General features: G+C 36.1%; 2 protein-coding genes across 2 annotated transcripts; one reads left to right on the forward strand and one right to left on the reverse strand.

Moving 5' to 3' along the window:
- Positions 1 to 6,741: 6,741 nt before the first annotated feature.
- On the forward strand, positions 6,742 to 9,708 carry LOC104895610 (pyruvate kinase, cytosolic isozyme-like). The gene is made up of 3 exons (XM_010682169.3): positions 6,742 to 7,059; positions 7,822 to 8,283; positions 8,687 to 9,708. The coding sequence occupies exons 1-3, from the start codon at positions 6,811 to 6,813 to the stop codon at positions 9,497 to 9,499; spliced, it is 1,524 nt and encodes a 507-aa protein (XP_010680471.2). The 5' UTR covers positions 6,742 to 6,810; the 3' UTR covers positions 9,500 to 9,708.
- Positions 9,709 to 10,978: 1,270 nt separating this feature from the next.
- On the reverse strand, positions 10,979 to 18,949 carry LOC104895390 (DEAD-box ATP-dependent RNA helicase 3, chloroplastic). The gene is made up of 10 exons (XM_010681882.4): positions 18,394 to 18,949; positions 16,855 to 16,991; positions 16,365 to 16,779; positions 15,308 to 15,406; positions 14,552 to 14,776; positions 13,681 to 14,058; positions 12,904 to 13,047; positions 12,723 to 12,818; positions 12,237 to 12,598; positions 10,979 to 11,641 (listed from the first exon to the last, which is right to left on the reverse strand). The coding sequence occupies exons 1-10, from the start codon at positions 18,790 to 18,792 to the stop codon at positions 11,563 to 11,565; spliced, it is 2,334 nt and encodes a 777-aa protein (XP_010680184.3). The 5' UTR covers positions 18,793 to 18,949; the 3' UTR covers positions 10,979 to 11,562.
- Between the last annotated feature and the right edge of the window lie 973 nt (positions 18,950 to 19,922).

Genomic DNA, 19,922 nt, shown 5'->3' on the forward strand with positions numbered 1-19,922 from the left:
GTTGAGTAGAGCAGAACTTGAGTCTTATTAATTTTCAAACATTCATCAACGTATAGGGACTGCTTTTATATTGAGAAAGTAACTACTTTGGTATCATGGGAGTGCAATACCAATGTTGTAGTGGAAAGGCCAATTCCTCAATGTCTCGGCTATTCACAGGACGTGACCCCCATTTTTGAAGCAATAGCCTTGAAAAATTTGTAAAATTTGACGTTTTAACAATGTGTCATCTTTTTTCGTTTTTACCATGGATTGTCATATGCCAATACTATGTCACTCTTTTATAAAGTTTCACCATCAAGTGATGCCCTTAATGATCAATGGTAGGCAATAAGAATTTTTGCGAGATGAAACATTTTCCAATTTTTCGTCATTAACCGTTAACTTTTTGTTATTAATTGTGCGTTGGCTTACCTCTATCTCTTTACATTTCATTTTCCTCCATTTTTTAGCTCTATTTCCTTCTCATTTCTATTATAAAACCCTTAGCCCCCCAAATTTATTTTTGCTCACCAAATCTGAAATCTCACTTGCCCTTCAACAAATTTAGGATTCTTGCTTAGCAAATCTGAAACCTCTCTTTCTCTTCAACAATGATGAAATGTGAGTCCGGTTTGTGGTGGCTACAAGGACTTTGACCACATGATAATCCGAGGACAAAGCTTGTGGTTGTCAAATTCTATAATCACTATAAACTGGACAAAAAAGTTGCAACACCTTCAATGACAGCTGTAGAGGGAGAATGATGATGCCCTGCTCTTGCATAGGGTGTTGCATAGTAGAGTGGTAATGGAGGAGAGATAGTTGAGGGAGAGATAGGATACAAAAGGGTTTTTTTTGTTTAATTTAGGGTAGAAATGGAAGGGAACTGAATTGTAAAATAGATGGAAGTAAACCAACTCACAGTCAACGGCAAAACGTTAACGGCCAATGACGGAAAAATGAAAAAGGTTTCATCTCACAATTTTTTTTGTTTAAGGTTGTAAATTGCAAAAAATAATTTAAAAGATTGGTTTTCGCAAAAAAAATGACTATAAAAGATTGTTTATGACAAAAAACTCTATAATATATAGCTTTTCTCCTCCTTTTCTCTCTAAAAAAAATCTCTAGCCTCCTCCTTCAAGCTTTGGTGATAGTAAGCTCAATTTTCTGTTTGTTTTTTGTCACTAATATAAAATGTATGTTTATCTCTGTTATAACGGTCGTGAGAGAGAAACAAATAATGAATGCAAAAAGCGATAAAAACAGACAACAGATTTACGTGGTTCACCAATTTGGCTACATCCACGGCAGAGAGAGGGAGAATATTTTATTATGTCAGGAAAACCAGATTACAGAGAGAAAAGAGACTAATTCGGCGTTTAAAACCTAGGTATAAATAACCTATTTATACTTAGCGGCTCAAAAACGCGTTTCCGAATAATTCGCCGACCCGCCCGACCGGGCGGTCCCCAGCTCTCCCAGAACAGCTGGCGCGCCCGATCACAGTTTCGTCAGTTCTTCGTAAAATTGGCATAACTTTCTCGTTTCTCAGCGGAATTGGGCATATGACCTATCGTTGGAAAGCTCTTGGAACAAGCTATCACCTCCACTTTGAATCACATCAAAATCATTTATAGATTAAGAGATATGTGCATTAAAAGTCAGCCTTATGTCATTCCTTCTTCACGCATTCTACCAAACACCTTCAAGGCACCATTCAAGTCACTATTCTTACAAATCTCCACATTGACTTGAATCCTCTCACAATAACCAGAAAACCAGATGCATTGATCACAACGCCCATAATCTCCTAACACCAGATTTGTCCCAAAAGACAACCAGAACAGATTAGTCCCTAAGGACCCTAGAATTGCCCCATGAGGGCAACTAACAATTACGAACAGCTTGTAAGTCCAAGCAACCTTGGAACTTACCCTGTGGAATCAGATTCGAACAGATGTTTTCCTTATACTCTTTCCTAGCACAAGTAACACCTTCCTTGGATGCCCCAAAAATATTCACCTCTCCAACATACAGTGCAAAACCCATCATGTCTTCACAACCATCCCTTTGGGGAGAGTCCCCAAAGATTTCATGCTGACCAAGAGCTAAGTTTGACTAACCCTTTGATGACGAAGAACACGGAATTTCAGATTCAGATTGTAAGTGTTGACAAATTTCTCCCTGACGTGAACCACCACTCCAAGCTAGAGTGCCTCTGTGCTCCACCTGTTCTCAACACTATCACAAACAGCCAATGTAGCAACCCCAGACTCAGATATCGTAGACCCTTGCAACACATACAATGTCTCCCGTTTAACCCCTTTCAGAATCATCTTCGAATCCCTGTAGACATACAACCCTCCACCCTCACCTTTGAAACTAAACCCTTTCTTGTCTAATAGACTAAGTGAAATCGGATTCTTTGTGACCTGTGGAACATGCCTAACATCATTCAAAGTACAGACTTTGCCATCACATGTCCTAATTCTGATGGACCCTATACCAACTGTCTTACAGACCTCACTGTTGGCCATAGTAACACTTCCATCAACCTGTTTATAGTTCATAAACCACTCCTTGCGCGAACACATATGACAAGACGCTCCAGAATCTAAAACCCACACATCCCTACAATGTGACTGACTATTAGCTACTAGGGCCAAATCTTCCTCAGAATCACCTCCAGTTTCTGCCAAAGTAGCAGAACCTTTATTCTTGTCCTCCTGCTTCTTTTTCTTAGGACACTCCCTTTTCCAATGCCCCGTTTTCTTACAGTAATTACAGACATCACTAGATTTAGGACCTCTAGAAAACGGTTTCTTGGATTTTTTCCCTGAATTCTCCTGTCCATTACTATTAGCTACTAATCCAGCAGCCTGATCGCTTGTACCTGTACCAGACGCCTTATGACGAATCTCTCTAGTGTGCAGAGAAGATCTTACTTCTTCTAACGACAGACTATCTTTACCAACAATAAAGGAATCCACAAAATTCTCATATGATATAGGCAAAGATACCAACAATATTAAAGCAGCATCCTCATCATCTACTTTAACATCAATATTTCGCAGACCTAGTAAGATGGTATTCAGTTTATCTAGATGATCCCTTAGAGACGTACCTTCCTGCATACGCAGGCTGAACAATCGTTGCTTCATCATCAACTTGTTGGTTAGAGATTTCGTCATGTATAAACTCTCTAACTTCAACCACAGACCAGCAGCAGTTTCCTCCTCCCCAACCTCAGTAATTATGTCGTCAGGCAGACACAACATAATTATTGAATGCGCCTTTTCCTCCATAATTTCCATCTCAGCGGTAACTGAATCCGTTGCCTTCTTGGCCAACGGTGCCCACAACCCCTGTTGCTTCAGTAAAGCCCGCATCTTGAATTGCCACATACTAAAACTATTCCTCCAGTAAATTTATCAATTTTGACATTCATCCCAGACATCTTTCTCACACAGATCGATCACCAAAGCTCTTGATACCGATTTGTTATAACGGACGTGAGAGAGAAACAAATAATGAATGCAAAAAGCGATAAAAACAGACAACAGATTTACGTGGTTCACCAATTTGGCTACATCCACGGCAGAGAGAGGGAGAATATTTTATTATGTGAGGAAAACCAGATTACATAGGGAAAAGAGACTAATTCGGCGTTTAAAACCTAGGTATAAGTAACCTATTTATACTTAGCGGCTCAAAAACGCGTTTCCGCATAATTCGCCGACCCGCCCGACCCACCCAGGCGAAATCTGCCCGACCGGGCGGTCCCCAGCTCTCCCAGAACAGCTTGCGCGCCCGACCGGGCGAGGCCGAAAAGAGTTTCGTTAGTTCTTCGTAAAACTAACATAACTTTCTCGTTTCTCAGCGGAATTGGGCATATGACCTATCGTTGGAAAGCTCTTGTAACAAGCTATCAACTCCACTTTGAATCACATCAAAATCATTTATAGATTGAGAGATATGTGCATTCAAAGTCAGCCTTGTGTCATTCCTTCTTCACGCATTCTACCAAACACCTTCAAGGCACCATTCAAGTCACTATTCTTACAATCTCCTTTTATAAGATCTCTAGTTTGTTGGATTTGTTGGGGGACTTTCTCTCCTTTTGTAGGAATTTCAAGATCTTTGGTTTTTGAGAGTATGAATATTAGTGGTTTACAAATGATTTTTTTTTATGCAGTTCTATAAAGGTTCAATAAGGGGTTACTAAACGCAACCTCACGTTACTAACGCAACCCAAAAACCCTTATAATCATATTCTTTCTAAAAAAAATCTCTATCTCTCTAAAAATATTCTCTCCTCCTCCATTCTAATTGTTAGAGGAAATAACTTCATAAAAAGACCTAATTCACAAATTTTAATCTAATATTCAATGGACAATAATTTTGATTCAAGCGAATTTCAATCTGATGTATGTTGTTCATTTTTTTCGTCATTATGCGTTGTCGGGCGATTATTATGCATCGATTTGCCATATTTCGTGCAATTTACATGAAACATAATAGTCTGTTTCGTTCAATCTGCATGAAACAGTCTATTCTGTTTTGTGCAGATTGCACGAAACATTCTATTCTGTTTTATGCAGATTGCACGAAACTGTAAATTCAAACCTTTAATAATTTTCGCAGTTTTCTTCCAAATTGTAACTTGCAATTTGTTGTTTGCTATTTTGAAACCACGAAAATGGAGAAAGGAGGAAGAGAAATCACTGAATTTGTTGTATTGTTATGGAGAAATCACTAGAAAATGGAGGAATTATTAGAAATTAAATTTGTACAACCCTAGAAAAAAGCCAGAGAAATGATAGAGGGAGAAAGTAGGCAGATATCGGGAGATGGTGAATGGAATTATGAGGGGTATTTTAGGTATTTTACCGGACTGCGTTAGTAAAGTGAAGTTGCATTTAACAACCATGTTCAATAATTCTTTGCAATCTACTGAGTCAATCCAAGTTATCTTCTCAAATTTATGTGACACCGGATCCACTAGTAATAAGTCGTATTGTATGGAGACAACGTATTTAGAAGAGTTTGTCTTGTAAGAGACCGTCTACTCTTAAATTACCATTAGACAATGGTAAGCCCAATATTAGAAAGAGAATTAGCCCAATAGTAACTAGGTTAATTTCTTTCGATGACTAATTTAATCCATTTAATGACTAGGTCTACTATTATATTAAAATTAGACCGTCTCTATTAATAATTTTTGTATCCAGAATATGTTTGGCTTTGTTAGATTTATTTTGTTCATCAATTGTAGTTATGGTATAGCTTTGATTAGTGAAAATTAATGTCCCTTAAAGCCTTCTCGTAAAAGTATTTTAACAATGTTTTCGGTGATATTAGTAGATATTATTTGAACCGTTCCTTTTCTATTTATGTCAGCATTTCGTATAGAGGTTATTATACCAGCAATAGTGTCCTTAATTACCCATGTAGAACTAAAATACGTTGTGTCCCAAAAATTTGATACTTCTTTTATAAAGTTAAAATCCTAATATAGTACCAAGGGAACTATAAATATATTTACTGAATATTCCATTAGGGGGTCAACTATCTAGTTTAATTTGAACCAAACTAAATAAATTGTTAAGGGCATGTTCGATATCATTTTTTGTTTTCAGTTTTCAGTATTTTTGAAAATTAAAAACAGGAAACTAGAAAAAGTGATTTTCACTTTTTAGTTGTCAGTTTTCGAAATCATCATATTTCCAATAAATTTGACTAATTTTTTATTCATTATAGGATATATATCATATGACTTTGAAAATCAAAAAACAAAAAAACAAAAAACCACATTAATACCTAACGGGCCCTAAGTGAGTTATTCTTTCAATTTTTAACACAATTTATATCTTTTTTTTTTGAAGGGTACAATTTATTAAAAAAACTAATATGAACCCGGTGCACACTAATTAGTGTGCACCCGATCCATATCACGTGAGTTTATGATAGTGTATGTTAAAATGATATAGTGTATGTTAAAATGATATAGTGTATATTAAAATGATATAGTGTATGTTATAGTGATATAGTGTATGTTAAAGTGATATAGTGTATGTTAAAGTGATATAGTGTATGTCAAAATGATATAGTGTATGTTAAAGTGATATAGTGTATGTTAAAATGATATAGTGTATGTTAAAATGATATAGTGTGTGTCAAAGTGATATAGTGTGTGTTAAAGTGATATAGTGTATGTTACAATGATATAAGTGTATGTTAAAGTGATATAGTGTGTATTAAAGTGATATAGTGTGTGTTAAAATGATATAGTGTGTGTTAAAGTGATCTGATATAGTGTATGTTAAAGTGATATAGTGTTTGTTATAATGATATAGTGTATGTTAAAATGATATAGTGTATGTTAAAATGATATAGTGTATGTTAAAGTGATATAACGGGTCACGTGCCTGGGCCTGGTCCACACTATTTTTAGTGTGAACCGGGTCCACGCAAGTCAGATTGACAATTTATATCTTTTTAAAATTTCTTTTTATCTAAAATTTACATATAGTTACTAAAAAAACAAATGTAAGAAATCAGAACAAAATTTTGAACATTGCCTTGATAGTCTACCCTAATTCTAAATTCCCTATGCGGCGATGCAAATACTTGTTGACCAAGAAATAAAGATAGATATTACCCTAAAGTCTTAATCCTAGTAGGAATAGTGTTATAATATGATCACTTATAAATAGAACTAAGCCTCAACGTAACCTATCCTTCTTCTATTCAGTTTTTTCCAAAGTACTAGGCGAGAAACAAAATAGTTTCCTCAATATTAGTACGTTTGATTGAAAGGAGAAGTTTATGGCGGCGACGATGGCGGCGATGACGATGATGACGACGGAGAAGAGGCGAAAAACTAAGATAGTATGCACGTTGGGGCCGGCGTCGAGGTCAATTGAGTTGCTAGAGCAGCTATTGAGAGCAGGGATGAATGTTGCTCGTTTCAACTTTTCTCATGGTTCTCATGCTTATCATCAAGAAACCCTTGATAATCTTCGTCAAGCCATGCATAATACTGGTATATTATGTGCTGTTATGCTCGATACTAAGGTATACTTCCAACTTCTAATTGATTAATATTTCATATAATTTTTATAAAGTTTACATACATATTCATGCTATATTCATGCTTTTGATTGTACTAATTGTTAATTTCTTTCGATTACTAGTCTGCAAAAGTTTAATACTTTACGGTAGATAATAGATTAGGTTAAAATAATTATATTATTTTCTATATGAAAGTATAAAACTTTAAGCATGAGATATGACATACTTCGATCACTTACTCACATTTAAAAATCAAAGTATGATTAATCGTCTTTTCAAGCAAGCTATCTTTTTCTCGGATCTTCGGATCTTGATATTGTACTTCATAATATTTTCTCTTCTAGTTTACATTACTCTTTCATTATATGATTTCATATAAAGCGTGGCTCCCTATATTTTGATAGATAATTTGTCCTCGGACGAATATTAGCTTGCTTTTTCCCTAACAAATATAAGCAAAGTTGGTTTTTTTCTCAAAAATTATAAGAATTGGCTTCTACAATATTAAATATATGATTTTGCCTATTAAAGACAAATTACGTCCCATGCAATTTTATACTGAGAAAATCAAGTAATTACTTTTAAGATAAATAAAATAATGGTCAAATTTCATTGTTGTAACTTGTACATTGTTTTTCCTACCATGGAGGTATTGGTGGTGTTTATTTTATTTTATTTTGGCAAAAACTATTAAAAGAGACGGTCTAATTTTAACCTAGTAGCGATCTTTTACCAGATAAACTGTTATTTTGGTTAATTATACAGGGTCCCGAAATTCGAACAGGGATATTAAAGGAGGGGAAGGCAATACAACTTACACAAGGACAAGAGATCACAATCTCCACTGATTATAGTATAAAGGGTGATGAAAAGATGATCAGTATGAGTTACAAAAAGTTGGCTCATGATGTTAAGCCAGGAAGTGAAATACTTTGTTCTGATGGAACTATTTCATTTACTGTTCTATCATGTGATAAAGAATTAGGACTCGTGCAGTGTCGCTGCGAAAACTCGGCTATGCTGGGTGAAAGAAAGAATGTCAATCTTCCCGGAGTTGTTGTGGATCTTCCAACCTTGACTGGCAAAGACAGAGAAGACATTCTAGGTTGGGGAATACCTAATCAAGTTGACATTATCGCCCTTTCATTTGTTCGTAAGGGTTCTGATCTGGTTGATGTTCGTAATTTTTTGGGTGCACACTCCAAAAATATCATCTTGATGTCTAAGGTTTGTTGATCTTCTCTTTTAAATTTAAAGTTGCAGACTATTAATTACAATTGCTTTTATTAGGCTTTACACCATTATACTAGTACTTCATGTTTTAAGGCATAACAAGAACGATGAACAATGAACACGATTGACTAACTTCACACAATGACCCAAATTACTAACTCGAACTAAAAATCACTAGAATTCTGAATGCATATGAATATCTGGAATATGTAATTGTAACTCAGTGGAATATGAATATCCGGTAGATAAATTTTATGATAGAATTTCGATAAGCAGAATAATCAAGTTCGACATGTCAAGTTAAAATTGAGGAATAACAATTATATTTTCATTAGGTTAATTAGCATGCGAATTATGTTTTAAAATGCTGATTATTTTGATTGCATGTTTTTAACAGGTTGAAAATCAAGAAGGGGTAGCAAACTTTGATGAGATTCTAGCAAATTCAGATGCATTTATGGTAGCACGAGGTGACCTTGGAATGGAAATACCAATTGAGAAAATATTTCTTGCACAAAAGGCGATGATACAGAAGTGCAACATCCAAGGAAAAGCAGTAGTAACAGCCACCCAAATGTTAGAATCTATGATTAAATCTCCTCGACCAACTCGTGCTGAAGCCACTGATGTTGCGAATGCAGTATTAGATGGAACAGACTGTGTAATGCTTAGTGGAGAAACAGCTGCGGGAGCCTACCCAGTGCTTGCAGTAACTACAATGGCGCGAATTTGTTTAGAAGCCGAAAACTTCTTAAACTATGGGGATGTTTTCAAACATATAATGAAAAATGTCCCTATGCCGCTGAGTCCACTCGAGAGCATTGCATCCTCTGCCGTTAAAACAGCAAATGCAGTAAACGCGGCTCTTATTTTGGTCCTTACACGAGGGGGGACTACTGCAAAACTAGTGGCTAAGTATAAGCCGAGTATGCTGATTTTATCTGTTATTGTTCCTGAGATAAGAACAGATGGCTTAGAGTGGTCATGTAGCAGTGAAGCACCTGCAAGACATAGCCTTGTGGTTCGAGGATTGGTTCCGGTGTTATGTGGAGCTTCTGCTAAAGCCTCGTATTCAGAGTCTACAGAAGAAGCATTAGATTTTGGAATTGAATATGCTAAGACTCAAGGTTTGTGCAAAGTTGGCGACTCTATTGTGGCATTGCATCGGATTGAAGCTGCTTCAGTCATTAAGCTTTTAACCATTACATAATAAGACATTTTTTTTTTTTATGTTTTGTTTGTTTTTCAAAATTTATTGCGTAGAGTATAACTTTGGCTCTTTTTAGTTATGCACTTTTGCCTAGTATTGATTTGCAAGTTAATATACTTCTGAAGTAAAATTATTTTAGTTTGTGAAATTTTTGTAATGTTGTTTAAATTTTGATGTTAGACTGTGAAACATGAGGTTTTTACACTTTAGCTAGGGTGTCCAGTACAATAAAAAGTAGAAAATCGTGAGAAAAAATAAAATAGTAAGAGCTAAAGAAAAAATAATATTCCTTCAAGCTTCTTTCGTTAATAGAGTAACTTTAGTCTCCCCAATATATATTTAACCGTCAATATTCTTCTTGTTAATAAAAAAATAAAACATAATATTATGAAAATGTGGATTAAAAATAGTTAACCTAATTATACATAGTAATTTTTTCTTAGAAATTAGAGAGACTTTATGATCAAGGTTAATAATACAAGTAGGAGGGAGATTATAACATCGTCAACTGCGGGGTGGGAGCATCGAATCCAGTACAAAAGAAGATGGTCTGGGATCTTATTGGGTTTAATTTGTCTTTTTTTTTAGTAAAGAAAGGAAGCGTTAGACAGCCTAGACTAGCCTTTAGGATAAGACCAACTAAAGCATTTTTACGGATGATTGTGGTAAACTCCCTATTAAAAACCTCAAACCAATAGTGAAGAGAAGATTGTAAATGACCCTTATGAGTCAGGAAGTCCGCCGCTTGATTAACCTCCCTAAAGAAATGAGAGATCTGCACTTTCAAAAACCGCTTCAAACCTACCTTTGCATCACGAATCAAAGAGTCAATTTTTCAAAGGATTTTCCAATTTTAATTTTGTCATTTAGGATATTGTATTTAGTTATTCTTTGAAGGAAGGCTATTTTGTATTTTGGATACAAAAGGTTAGACAAAATATTGATTGTGGGTACATCCGTATATCAATCCAAGTAAATAAAACCTCTACTACAGTAGCTTTTCTATGTTAGAAGTATATTATATAAACACCATATATTCAAAGTAAAGGCCCCAAAGTTAACTTTTAAGTATCCAAATTTGTCTAAACTAAACTGAAGTGAATGAAAATTGTGAGAAGAATCTAATTGAATTGAATCGAATTTTCCCAAACTAAATTGAATTTCATTAATTCAGTCCAAAAGAATAGATCCATACCAAAAATAAGTTCTCATAAGGTGCCGTAAATGTATCTACGAAAAAAAGGAGATCTAGTTCTTGTAAGTTGTTTCTTATTGTTTTCTCCCTAAATGTTGGTTTTAGAATGTAAATTGTGACAAACAAAAAAAATCATCTCTTCAAGATTAATTGAGACATGATATAAGTTCATGCAATAATGAAATACAGTGTTGTGCAATCTTTTATTCCACAATTAATACTTAGTATGTGAATTTAATCGATCAATTACTGGAACAATTTTATTACACCAACTACAGTCTACATATCAACTTAAAATTTAAAAAAGATGCAAAAACAACTGTTAAAATATGAGTTCAAGAAAAATGACCCCTTAGTTAAAACATACAACCCACATATTTGCTCAACCGACCAACAAAATGTCCAAAATAGCATGCTTCAAGCAGCAGCCATAAGAGACTTCTTGAGCTTTTTTCTGTATCTGACTACAATATATACACCAAGAATTTCCTGCATGGATATATCCCAATGACCTTACAGCAAAAGCTATGGCGCGTACACACTAGAAATAGAAATGTAAAACAAAGATGAGGACCTCCAATATAAATACTAAAACTGAAGCGCGAGTTAGTGATCAAGAAACTCCCCCCTGAGTGAAAAGCATTGTCGCAGGGCCAATAAGTCCAGTGGAGCTCTCAGTAATCGAAGCAGAATTTCACATTCAAAGCCAAGAAACCTCTTACAGCAGCATATCTTGAATGGCTAATAACTTTGAAGAGCGTACACCTTGGCCGGATTTTAGCAGATGAACAAAAGCAGCAGCCATGAGGTATATTCATCCCTGGCTGTCAATTTATAGAAATTTGATGTAGGTTAGGAAGCGGAGTTTCTAGTATGATTGCTTGTTGGGGCATTCTGAAGCCCTATGTCCACTTTTCCCACAGTTGAAACACGCACCACCAAAGCTCCTAATGAAAACGCAAAAGTTAGAGACATCAAGGTAGAATAGCAAGAATAGTGATTAAAGCAAATATATACACTATTCCATCCTCTCGAAACCCAGTCACATATACTCCCTCTATTTCCAACCTAAGCCACACAAGCTTCACGGAAATTTGCATCATCCACTAATACCTCTTATAATATAGATTATTACAAAAGTTACCATCATATTCATCTTGAGAATATTTTTTATAAAATGTACTTATAAGCTTATCAATTCTATTTTAGAGTTATCAACGATCAAAGTTCAAACTCTAACATTGTATACACAAGGAAGAAACCAGGGGGATACTATTTTGGTCTCTAAAATATCCAGCAAAAGTTGTCACTTATCCTAAATAGTAACGAGAGAGTATTAAATTCCCAATATGCAAAATACTTAATTAAGTGATAAATAAGCATAGAAGTACAATAGTTTGACTTTATAAAGGGTTGTTATACAAAATTATGTCATATCCTTATATATGAAGGGTTTGAAAAATGTGACAACGAATTTAGGATGGAAGGAGTCCAGTATTTAAACCCCATGCGTATTACCCAGTTTAGAGAAGGAAAGAATACCTGTCCCTATTTCCAAAGGATGATGACCTATTTGATCGACTACCAGAACCACCAATCAGCCAATCGTCCCCACCGCTTCTCGAGTTTGAGGACCACCTGGAACCAGAATCATTCCCACCGCCTCTTGGGCTTGAGGACCAGCTGTTGCTAGATCTAGAGGAGCTTCGACCACCACGCCTAAACATATTGTCGTCCTTGTCCTCAAAATCAAAGTCCTGACTCCTGCCCCAGCCTTGGGAAGTTCGTGATCCTCTTCTATCACTCGAACCTCCACGGCCTCCACGACCTCCACGACCTCCTCCTCTCCCAGAAAATCTGCCATAATTGTCACTGGGAGGCGCATCATCTTGCAATGCAGGCAACTGCAAATTACAGGTATTTAAGTATGATGAGACTAAGATTCTGACAGCCAGAAGTTACCTTTGGATTTAACTATTGGCAGTTTTTATATAAAAAGATGAACAGGTTAGATGATTATAGTATGACCTTAGTGATCTTAGCCAGTGAGTTGCCTGGAGGTAATTCTTTAGTCAGCAACTCCTTTGCAATTTCCTCGGGAAGATCAAAAACTGCACCTTGAACCTGAAAGACAAACAGACACCACAATCAACTAAAATAACAAAAAAAACAAAATCTTTACAATGAAATAATATTCTCTACCACTTACACTTTCATCTGCAATTAATTGGATCTTTCCAACTTCATCAGCAGCAGTCGTATAGACATCAGATAGAAATCCCATAACAGATCTAGCTGACATGAATCCTCTTGAAAGACCAGGAGTACGAGTCAATTGCAATGTTATCCACCCCTGCAACAGAGAATTTAATTTTTTTTAATAATAGAATTGATAGTAAACGACACGTAAGAACGCACATGCTAAAATTTCACTATGAAACAGCTGGATCAGATGTAGACAATTGTTGTATATTCCTGGTTACTCGGCGGGTCAATAGTGGAACATCTTGTTAATGGGCAAGACTGGGTCAGGCAATGCGGGCTGTGGATCAGTAGTGGGATGATAATGGAAGGGTCATAGATTAGGAGCAAGAGACATGAGCACAGTAGAAACTAAAACCGAAGTTAAATGGAAAATTTTACTATATGTCTACATCTTTTTTTCTTTTGCAAAGATATTGGCCTATTATTTTGGCCCTGAATCGACCTTGTTTGACGAAAAAACTCCGTAACCTAACCAAATCCGAATGCCCATTAACCAGGTCTAGTGCCATAATGGCCTGCCATCGAAATAATGATTGTTCGTGATGCCCCAAAACCATCCACTAGAAGCATTAGCGGAAAAAAAGGCCATGATCTTTGTTGAAATTTGGCTGATGATATCAACTACCTCTTCCCGTAGAAGCACAGAAACAATAAAATGAACACTTAGACATCTTTATACTTCTAGTATCAAATTCTTAATACAGAATCCAAGATCAATTACCTGCTCGTGACTAAGAAGAGATCTTGATGAAGGAGGTTGGGAAAAGCCACTCAGATGGGCTAATGCTGCAGCAAGAGCTCCGGTTCCCTGCTCATCAAGTAATTTTTGGGCTGTTGGAGTAAAGAATTTGATTGACTCAGGATGAACCCCACCCAAAGTAGCAACAACCTGATCAGCAGATGACTCCAACACTTCTTCAACTGATGGGGCGGTTATATACTCAAACTTGCAACCTACATCTCTTTCAAGAGATCTAATTGTTCTTCTCTGGTTGCTAGTGTACATTAAAATAGCTGTGCCTTCCTTTCCTGCCCTCCCTGTACGACCAGAACGATGCACAAAAGTCTCCGCATCATTTGGTAGCTCGTAATGAATAATCTGCAGGACGAAAAAGTAGCCAATTATTTTTCCAATGTGAGAACATAGAGAGCACTAGACATGGACAAAGCCTTGAGAAATAAAGGTAGACAACGAACGTGAACCTCCCCTAAAATATGAAACCATCCAGCTGATACTATAGAAGCATGACCAGGTTTGACTCTTGATGCACACAGGATAACTTAAAAACATGGAGACAGCAGTGAGCAGGAAAAGTAACAGTGAATTTATAGCCTTGAAACATCTAATAAGCAAAAGCAGCAGAAAGACTATTAGTTACACAGTACCCATATGAAGTTCGGCATATGTAGGGCTGTACGGCGATGGGTGAAAAAACAAAACTAACGCAGCAATTTTTAAAGCCAAAAGGACATAGATAATATGAGATATGACCAAATTTAACTAATTTCACTTGCCTAGAAAAACAATATGTTGGGCTACAACCAATACAAAAAGCTACAAAGCTATTCAGACGAATTCTTGTAGAACTAACCAGGTCAACATTTGGTATATCGAGACCACGAGCAGCAACATCAGTGGCAACCAACACAGAGAATTTTCCTTGTCGAAAGCCATTCAATGTCCTCTCACGCTGGTGCTGAGATATATCACCATGCAATGCCTCCGAAGAGATACTACTAGATAATGATAAAGAAACTTCATCGGCATCCCTTTTGGTCTGTGTAAACACAATGGTTTTCCCACCCCTGGCATACACCTGCAAAGAAATAAACAGAAGTGGTCTATATGAAAAATCCCCCATATACTGGCAACTGAAAGTTTGTAAGGTTAACATAATATCCTTTCACAGACATTCTCAATCAGACATCCTATAAAATAAAAAGATTCTGCATCAAATTTTCAAAACCTCATAAACAGATGCCAATATTATGTACAAGCAAGTACAGACAACCAAAAACTTCAATGGCATATGCCTTCAAAAATATTCTTGAACCAACTTTATTCAAATGACTGCAAACTCTTAGAATAGAAACACCCAGAGCCTACATCAGTATACAGAGATGCATGCGTTGAGCACATACAACAGACACACAAATTACGTAACATTAGTATAACTGCAGCTGTTTACACAGTTCTGAATTAGTACTTCAGAGTGGAAGTACAAAAAATATAAGTGTGCCACCATGGAATTTATCAACAAATACTAAAGAGAGCTAACATGTCTAGAATGGATATTCAGAAGCTAACAGAGCAAGGCTGAATAAATAAATTGCATCTTGACTCCTACCGAGATAACATCACTAAGGATAGTGCGCTTTGATGTTGCAGTGGTTGAAATTGCATGCAGTTTAATCCCTTCTGCCAACTTCTCCTCTCGGTCACCAACCTGTAGAAAAGTTCCAAATCACAAACATCAAGCAAAGATTAATCTCAACTACAAAAGCATCAACATATCCACACTGATTGGGGATGTAAATCAAAAGAATCTCTTCACTCAAGACATGCAATAGTTGCGAGGTTAGTGCACCTAATCACATCAATCCTTTTTTATTCTAAATATTTTCAAGAGAAACATCACAGAACATAAATGAGATTTGCATTTAATACAAGACAGCCAGAGCACTATTTGCACATTCTTGCGTGATTCTTTGTGCATCACCTCATGGCCAAAAGCTAGGCTGTTTTAGATTTTTTGTTCATGTTTCTTCTTAAACGTTCTTTCTTTGGGTGTGCGGGGAGCTGTCAGCTGGGCCGGGGAAGAAGGAAAGTATGATGCATAAACTTCAGGCGCCTTCAGCTATCAGTACTTACTAGTCTTTCAACACAATTGCATGACCTTTACCCATTCATCACATAGATAAGATAAAATAGTTACTATGATACTCAAAATAAGAACAAAAGAAAAACAACTACTTCATATACATGTCCTGGGGCAATTTTATTTCCCTCTGCTACCCGCACAGCTAAGCTTAAAAGAAAAGCTAACAATACTGTGGAAGACTGCTCTTGGACATTATTCTCTAAAAAGGAGAAAGAGAAGTGAATCATGCACAGAAACACACGCTCACCCAAACTTCTATAGATGATTGTAAAACATGCTTTATTACTGAACTTCAAACAAACATGTAATAAAACATGCCTTTCCATCTGAGAAGAGATGTCCCGCTGGCCATAACGAAGAAAGCAAGAGCACAATTGATATATATAATTTAAAACACCGAGAGCAAAAGGATGACTGTGTATTATAAAGGACTGGCAATACATAGCGTAGTGGCACAGTTAAATACTTAATTATGCAGACAAAACAAATGTCAGCTGCAGAAAGATAAGAGAGAAGGATTTACCAAGTCAATTGTTAGGGGAGTGTTTAAATATTTCCTAGCCAATTTTTTAACCCAGGCAGGCATAGTTGCTGAAAAAAGCATGCTTTGCCTTTCAGATGGAAGCTTTTCCAATATTACTTCCACATCTTCCTCAAACCCAACCGCAAGCATTTGGTCGGCTTCATCAAGAACCAAAAATTCAACTTCCCCCAGTTTGAGGCTGTTACTGTTCACCAAATCTATGATTCTACCAGGAGTTCCGACCACCACATCAACTCCACGGGAAAGAGCATTTTGTTGTGCACTGTAAGAAACACCTCCATAAACACAAACAGTGCTCAAGTAAGGTGCAGACTCCTTCATTTCCTTCTCAACTTGTCTTGCCAACTCTCTGGTAGGAGCTAGAACTAGAACTCTAGGAAGTCGTCCAGTGCGCCTACAACAAGAAAATACAGGTGTTAGTGACCCCAGTTCATAATGCATAAATCACAAGGCATGTAGCGATAATTACCGTAGAGGGCCTCTTTCTTCATTCCCTTCAGTAAGGCGTTTGAGTATTGGAATCCCAAAAGCCAGAGTTTTTCCTGTTCCAGTCTTTGCTCGAGCAATGATATCTCTGCCTTCTGCAGCAGGTAACAGTACAGCTCGCTAAAACAAGCAGAAAAAAAGTATGAGCAAATAATACAATATGAAAATGTCATACCAGCACATGATTTCAAAGCAGATTGATTTTTGAACCTAAGGCACCTATATCGTTACCTTGCCTAGTAAAATAAGATGCTCAAAAGACTCGTGAGACGGTCTGATAGAGAAGTTTTATGTTATATACATGTTGTATAAAGCGCTAACAAGTTAAAATGAAATATATTTTCAAGAGGTGCAAATTACTATTCTATACTGGCTAATTTTTGTAGCTGTAAAGTAAAAGAAAATATGAAGGCAAGAACCTACGAAACTAGATACAACTCATCAAGTACAAAAGTCGTATAAAGTAAGATAGAGTAAGGTAAAAGGATTAAGTGGTCCGGACTCAAGGTCCCTCGTCACTGATACAACATATAAGAGATTTATGAGTGAGGCGTTAAGTACTGGAATCCCGGAAGCCAGCGTTTTCCCTATCCCAGTCCTTTTTCTCAAGATCCCTCCTCCTTGCACATGTAAGGGACTCGGTTTACATTGCGAGCCATCACAGGCTAACTATTAAATAATGTATATATCTAATTCATGCACTACGGAGGCTGCACTATATCTAATTTATACTCGAATATTAAGCACTACCACATGTCACTAGCCACACATACCAGGAAGAACCACAACATCCCATCTATCTATTGATTATATTAACTAGTTAAGAGTACAGGAACTTTCCACTCATATCTGAACACAAATTTTCACGGGCATCAACCATTGCTCTTCGAATAAATCTCCTCTACAGAACTCAATATTCTCTCAACTCCATACTCCATGAAAAGTTCTTTTTCTTTCCTGTTCTTCCTAATTACTACAAATGTCACCTACCTTGCAAATTTATTGCCTTTGTTCCCAAATCCACAGCAAGCTCCCCTCATTTCTTACCTAGAGAACCTCACCCGATGTACAAAATCCAGTTCTTGTCCCTTTCTTATCCTTTATAGACCAACTTTAAGTTTTTAACCAATTACATAGTGAGCACAAACACAAACACTACTACAACCTAAGAATTATACAGGAAAGTCTCACAAATAGCCTGCTCCACAATATTCGAATGATAAATCTAATTATCCATCATCACTCCTAGGTTTTCCCATATAATACACCCTAAAATGAATAACATAAACTACTACCAAATAACTCTAATCACCTACCATCACTCATACATTAAACCCTACTAGTCTACTACAATACAACCTAAAATGAATAACATAAACTTATAACAACAACCAACAACTATACATAATATTGTAGCAAAACAGATTAATTATCCACATCAAGAATACAAAAAGAACAGCATAAAACAAACCACATGATAAAATTAAGAGGTTAAAACAAAAAAAGGGCAAAAAAAAATCACCTGAATAGGAAATAGTTGAGTAATGCCACGTTTGCTAAGGGACTCAACAAGTTTCTGAGGAAGTCCCAATCTTGCAACATCAAGTTCATCATCACTAATTCCAGAAATTTTAATTTCACCTTCTTCCTCACTCTCAAACAATAATTCTTCTCCTTCATCAAACTCCTCATCACTCACACCAAACGAGCCCTTAGCAAAATCCCCAGTAAGTCCTTTAAAAGCTTCCTCACTCAACACAGAGTTAGGGGTTGCAATTGCAGAAGAAACCCACTTTAAATTTCTAGTCTTTGAGGCTAAAAATGGGAGAGAAATTGAAGGAGAAACTGGGTTTTTTCTGGGTATTTGAATAGAAGGTGTTTGGTAAAGTATGGAAGAAACCCCAACAAAAGAAGAAGCCATTGCTGAATTTAAAAAGATACTATCTTTTTAAGTTAGGGTTACTTTATATCCCTATTTTTCTTCTCTGCAGAAATTTGCAGAGAGGAAAAGAAAATGGGGGGAGGAGAAGAAGGAAAGGAAGAAGATAGGGTGGGAAAAAAAGAGAAGGGGTTTTAGGGGATAAGGGGGTGTTGCTCTCTTTATAGTGTTTCAATGTATGGAGTTGGATTACTCCACATAGGTGAATTTGTGTTTTACACTTGCATACAAAATGAACAACACAAGTTGGGATATTTGTGATGAGAAAAGACACAAAGGATTTTTACATAGACACTATCGAGGATTTTGGTTAGATAATACTATCTTTGTTTTCGTTTTAGGATATCTAAAAGTCTTTCTTATGGTGACAACGTGAAAAATGTTATGAGAACACATTTGAGCTTGAATGGAAATGGTAGGTAAAAAATTTGGGTATATGGGACTTAATGTTACTTTCTCTTCTTTTTCAATTTTGGTCAACTGGAGTGATATTGATACTGATAGGATTACTAAAAGAGTTCGACCAGCAATATATAAACAAATCTTCATTTTTTAAAATGAAAAACAATATTTGTATATCTAGTAAACTATTAGCGTGTTTATTTATTGTCAAAAACCTAGCCTATTAATAAAATTGATATTTAAGTTTCACCTTTAATTTCAAACCTGTAGATGTCGTGATAGATGTTCTAGGAACACGTTTCAACTCAATTGGAGCTAAGTGAGTAGGGTACATAGGACATAATGTTACCGTAACTCCTATTTTCAACTTTGGTTAACTTAAGTGACACTGGTGGGGTTAGTGATAGGGTTCGACTAATAATATTTAAACAAAATATTTTTTATTTTTAGTGACAAACAAAATATGTTTTAATTTAATTTTTACCATCTTTACTTTTTGTTGAAAAACCTCCCGGATCTAATAAAGTTAAGGAAAAATTGACAGGAATAATACCAACTTTCTGTTGTCTTCTCAAAATAATCCCAACTTTGGATTATTCCATAATAATCCTAATTTTGAGGGAATCTTCTCAAAATAAACCGAAGTATCACTTTTCTTGCATATACTAATCCGTTTTAGGTCTATAATATATAGAAAATTAATAGTTCGG

The sequence above is a fragment of the Beta vulgaris genome, chromosome 6 (genome assembly GCF_026745355.1).
Source record: "Beta vulgaris subsp. vulgaris cultivar EL10 chromosome 6, EL10.2, whole genome shotgun sequence".
In the NCBI taxonomy this organism is placed as follows: domain Eukaryota; kingdom Viridiplantae; phylum Streptophyta; class Magnoliopsida; order Caryophyllales; family Amaranthaceae; genus Beta; species Beta vulgaris.